This window comes from Trifolium pratense, linkage group LG4, assembly GCF_020283565.1.
Source record: "Trifolium pratense cultivar HEN17-A07 linkage group LG4, ARS_RC_1.1, whole genome shotgun sequence".
NCBI lineage: Eukaryota > Viridiplantae > Streptophyta > Magnoliopsida > Fabales > Fabaceae > Trifolium > Trifolium pratense.
The window spans coordinates 30,958,583-30,964,567 of NC_060062.1; the positions used below are offsets into that span (position 1 = coordinate 30,958,583).

At 32.1% G+C, this 5,985-nt stretch overlaps 1 protein-coding gene across 1 annotated transcript; it reads left to right on the forward strand.

Annotated features, from left to right (window-relative positions):
- The first annotated feature begins 1,021 nt into the window (after window positions 1-1,021).
- On the forward strand, window positions 1,022-1,932 carry LOC123922470 (ATP-dependent DNA helicase pif1-like). Its single transcript, XM_045975187.1, has 3 exons — window positions 1,022-1,171; window positions 1,395-1,539; window positions 1,625-1,932. Exons 1-3 carry the CDS (start codon window positions 1,022-1,024, stop codon window positions 1,930-1,932), a joined length of 603 nt encoding a protein of 200 aa, XP_045831143.1.
- The last annotated feature ends 4,053 nt before the right edge of the window (window positions 1,933-5,985 follow it).

Below are 5,985 nucleotides of genomic sequence, written 5' to 3' on the forward strand. Positions count from 1 at the left end.
CAAACTATTATTAATCTCTCCAATTCCGTTTAGTATTACTATTTTACTATTATTATTATTATAGTAGGATTTTATTTTTTGATAAATATTAAAGATTTAATTGACTAGCAAACACTAAATAAAAAAATTATGAGTTTATGATGATGCATGTTTTGGTTGTTATTGTCACGCAGCCTTGATATATGGTACTTTATGGCATTAATTCTCTTCGCTGGATATCTGGAGAATGCAGAAGTTTCGGTTGATGCATTAAACCATTCACGAATTATTTTTGTACAGTCCAATCCATTTGCAGGTCTCAACTGATTTGATCCTTATCCAAGTGATATGCAAGAATGAACATTATTGGCCTCATCTATACTCAGTGGTAAAGCAATATCCTTAGATAATTAAGTGTAATGAATGGGATTGATAGAGAAGTTTGGTAACAATATCGACATTTACTAACAAATCAGAAAATAGGGTATGCATTTATACTCATCTGATTCGGTTTTATTATATGATCATGATCGAATCAGAATTCATTAAGTCACATTTTATATGCATTAATATCATTTCGTGTATTTCTTATCAAAAATCAGAAACTAAAAGAGAGAATTTGGGTGACTTAATTATACTGAAAAGGGTATTATAAAATACCATTCAAGTTGGTCAAACAATATCAATCTCTCCAATTCCGTTCGTGAACCAAATAAAAAACAAAGCACGGGGAAAAATAAGGTAAACAAGGTAACTATAGTACACATTTTAATTTTATACAATATTCAGCCTAAAAAAATTTACGTACACATTTTTTTTTTTACAATATTCAATAATTTCCTTCCTAAACTGATTTATATCACACAAATCACGATTCTAAAAATTAGGCAATAAGTTATGCAGACACTAGAATTGCTCAACCCTTAATTCTATTTAAACGTGAAGACTTAACAAACATTCTGCATCTCCTAGAACACTCACATAGTTTATTTTTTTCTTCAGCTTGCTACTATTTTTTTTTCTTTTCATTTTCCTATTGCCAATGGCACCAAAACACGATGCAATTTCTGAAATCACACCTGCTAAGGAGAATTGGAACATAATCGTCAGAGTCGTCCGTCTTTGGTATGTCAAAGATATGGCGAAAGACAAATTGTCATTCTCAATGGAGATGGTGCTCATGGATGCTAAAGTAATTATATTATTATTAATTTTACAAATTATTGATGTTTATTTATTAATATTATTATATATATATTTTACAGTATACAATTTTGATTTTTTAAGTTTTATGTTTTTCATAGGGCGATCACATTCTGAATTTCTTTTACAATTTTGATTTTTTAAGTTTTATGTTTTACGGTATACAATTTTGATTATTATATATATATGTATGTTGTGATAGTGTTTGTCAGTCAGATTCAAATTCAGAAATTCAGCCTGACTGGTTTACTCTAGAATTTTTGAACGACATCAAGTGTTCAGGAATTCCTAATCATAGGTTAAAACTAAAAGTCGGTTGTCCTGCAATGCTTATGAGGAACATTGATCAAGCAGCTGGTTTGTGTAATGGCACTAGGCTAACTATAACTGAGTTGGGGAATAAATTTATTGGTGTAATAGTAATTACAGAAAAAAAATGCAGGAGACAAGATATTTGTGTCAAGGTTGAATTTGATCCCTAGCGATCCTGGACTACCATTTAAATTTAGGCGCAAACAGTTCCCACTGACTCTTTGTCTAGCAATGACTATAAACAAAAGTCAAGGTCAATCGCTATCACAGGTTGGTATATATCTTCCTAAGCCAGTATTTACTCACGGCCAGCTATATGTCGCATTATCAAGAGTCAAATCTAGAAAGGGTCTGAAGTTGCTCATACTCAATGAAGAAGGTGCAGTCTGCACTACCACTACAAATGTTGTTTATCGTGAGGTTTTTGATAATGTTTAGTTTACACACATCTTCATTTAATTTAGGCCAATAGACTTATAATTATGTGATATTTATCGTCATATTTTTTATAATGTTTGGCTAAATGTCTTATTTTGTAGTTTATATTATAATTGTATCTGATATTTATTATTGGTTAATTTGTTTGTTAACGATTTCATTCATGTTTTCAATTAATAAGACATTATAATCCCCGCTAATGTTTTTCCACCTCATGTGCTTCAAAGTTTAGACTAATACAAATACTACTCAACATCCTAGGTTTTCAATTAACACTATGTTGTATATAAACTCATGATCGCAACATCAAACCACACGAGCATGCCTTTTATGACATAGTGTTAAGTCAATGTTGTAATGACAACCATGGCAAATTTCGGCACTTATTAGTTAATCAAGATTAACTTCCTAAACCAAAATCATAGAAATCAGTACCTTCTTTTTACGGTATTCAGGTGCTACTGCTGATGCGGCTGCACCTCACACTGCTAATAAACATCCCAAATCTGTGATTATCTAATCTGCCAAAATATTGCTCATCCTATCTGCATATAAATTAACCAAGAAAATAACACATAAATGTGAGATGAGCAGAAGATTTTAGATGAGGTGATTAAATATGGTTAATGATACATTTGATTTCTCTATTTGACATCTAAATATGTAAATTCCAGCTTGGTCGGATAAACGTTCAGAAATTGATTTAGTGGTCGATTTGATTTCAAATGCACAGAACCACATATTACCGTGTGACTCAATGCATTTGACAGTGGATGAGAGTTCCGCCGGGAAGGAATTCGAACGTTTTTCATTTTTCTCTCTTCATCTCCTCACTGCCGGCGCCATTGGCACCGCACCTTCTTTCCCAGAATCTGTCCTCCCCATTCTAATGGTTATACTTTTGCAACCCAAGATGCAATATAGAGAAAATTGAATGAAAAAGATGAAGAACTTCATAATTGCTAAGTGCAACCCATGAATTACTTACGTCCAGATGTATCACATAATACAATATCATAACCTTCCTGTTTTCCTCTTTTTACAGCCTGTGAAAGCACTGCAAATAATATAGAATTTACAAAATTTAGTATCCAAACCGTATATAACGTAAGGTTATGATAAAGAAACTAAATCAGGCTGTAAAATGCATCGAGTCTTGGTTATTCAATCATTTTCGTGAGTTCTCCACACAGAAAGATTGGTAGTACATATCAATATTAAATTGTTCAATTATAAAGTACATGACTTCATTCCAATTAAAGACTAGATAGCATTATTCTTTATATTTATTTTGACAATAGCATTATTTTGACAATAGCATTATTTTGACAATATCATTATTGTTTATTTTAGGATAAACACCAAACCGTATATATAACAATAATAATAAGGATAATCACCAAATATTATCTAATTGAAGATTCTGGGAAACTCAAAAAGTAATGAACAGTCGGCTAGGAGTAAAAGCTAATTCTATTTGTACCTACTGATGCCTTCGCTTTCTCAGTTTCAGCCATAACAATCTCACACCCAGTCCTTTCAGCCCATATTTCTAGCTGATCACTAGCAGCTGCTCTGAATGTATCACCAGCTGCCAACAATATCTGTTGAATTTTGATATGACCAAAAAAACATGTGACCCATAAATATTTCATACAGTACAAAACATGCCCAAACTTGGGGTTAATTTTAAATATTTAAAAAATTGAATTACTTACCCTTTTTCCTATCTCTAGGTTCAATTGATTTTTAAGGGCTGAGTTTAAATGGTATTTTGGGTTTAATCGATTGGGATTCTATGGGGTTTAGGGTATCAATGAGTTTCTGGGTGAGAGAGGATGGTGAGGAAAGGTCGAAGAAGAAGAAGAAGAAGAAGAAGAAGAAGAAGAAGAAGAAGAAGAAGAAGAAGAAGAAGAAGAAGAAGAAGAAGAAGAAGAAGAAGAAGAAGAAGAAGAAGAAGGGTTCTTGATGGATTGAGAGCGACGACGGTGCAAAGAAAGTCGACGGTTTCTAGGTGGAGTGAGAATGAAGAAGATGAACATGGAAGGTGAGTGTAGGAAGGACGCAGGTGTGAGAGTAGAGGAAGAGGGGATAAGATTTTCTCTAAAAAAATTGATCTTTTTTTTATTACTATTTTGCACCCAAATGAAATATGAACTCATAACCATGTGTTTTTATCTTCTTTATCTATTTTTTTAAAAAAAATATTAACGGTTTTATTTTAGTAGTTTATTTGGACAATTTATGAATTTTCCTTTTAATAATATCTATTGGAGATATATATATATTATTGTAACTAATATAATGATTTTTAGTTTTCGACACAATTTATTTAGAAACTTTTAACTTCTACCTGGTGACTTAATCATAAATGTATTGATTTGATTTTTATTTTTTTAACAAATTTATTGATTTGATTTTAAAACACAACTTTTACCAATTATCAGTTGGTTCAGTGGTGATTGGCGCTGAATTTGGTAGGGACGACTGTGGTTCGATCCCCGCAACTGCGATCCGGAGGGGGCTGAAATATCTTGATGTCAGAACTGACCCCGAACCAGATTAAACTGGTGGTGAAAAACAAAAAAAAAAAAAAACTTTGTCAACTAAAAAAAATAATCAATATAGTTGATTATTACTGATTCGTCCTTAAATATATGATTCTTTTGAGAAATTTAAATATCTTAACTAAAATTAATATTTATTATATTCTTTTTTAATTAGATCATATTATCATTTAAAAACTATAGTCAAAACACAAATATATAATTCCTCCGGTCACATAGGCATTTCTAATTTTACTACATGTGTAGTGAACAAATTCCAGTGTGTTAAAAAAAATTAAAATTTTAGTCACTATTATAAGCAAAAGTTAAGTAACTGCGATTTATATTGAACATATTGATTTATGCATGTTAAATTTATATTATTTTTTTATTTTTAAATTTAAAATATATTAAAATGTTTTTTTTTGTCATATTTTTCCCCGTGCTTGGCACGGGTCCGGATATTAGTTTTCATAAAATTAAATGCAAATTGCATTTAATTTCTTCTCTCTCTCATTTTCTCAATAAACAACAACCAATAAAAATTATTTTTACATCTTCCTATGCAACTTATTCCAAAGAAAACCCACAAAAACATACTTCAAATTCTCATATTTTACTTTATCTTAATAAGTGTGATTTTTTTGTTTTCCCTTATAATTTGGGACGGAGGGAGTATGTATTAAAAATATGATATAATAGTTATCATGTTTGTTATCCTGTGTGCACCAAACACATGATAGGATAACTGAGGATAACTGTTATCCTGCTGATATCCTATCCTATCACTATCCTGTTGTATATCCTATCCTGTCACTATCCTATGTTGCGCACCAAACGGGCCCTTAGAAGCTCTATCGTTCCTTTTCTTTGTTGCTTCAGAAGAGCTGATCTTTAGAACCCCAACAGCCTTTAAGCTTTCAAATCCTTCTTTCTTGCCGACCTCGACATGCTTTCCCGTCTTGGCTAATTTCTCCTTCAAAGTACCTATACATTTTCTTTTCTTTTACCCATGTACATAAACCTTTGGAGTTGCAAGGACTTGATTTCTATCAATTTCTACTCCATTATGATAATCTCCATCCACCAGCTTCAGATATGACTGGATAGCCTTCAGTGTATAGGTAATCTTCAGCTCTTTGCAACAAAGGCTGGTTAGGGTGGAAGAACCTTTGCATCCACTTTATTGACTCTTACCTCTTCTACATACTCAGCACAAAGCTTTCTCAACTGTCAAGCAGCCTAAAATATCTTGAGATTTGACTCAGACATTCTTAACCGAGAAGAATCACAAGGACGTGTCATCATCTCAAACTCTAGCAAGAAAAAAAAAATCCAAGTTGGAGGGTGAGATGTCACAGTTGACCATTGATCCGGGCAGGGGCGATTTTGCTGCCTGGCGAGTCGGGGCACGCGCCCGGGATATATATATATTTTAGGGTTCTTATTTTAATATGAAAATTCGAAAGTTAGTTTTAATATATATATATATCAGTTATGCTGCATC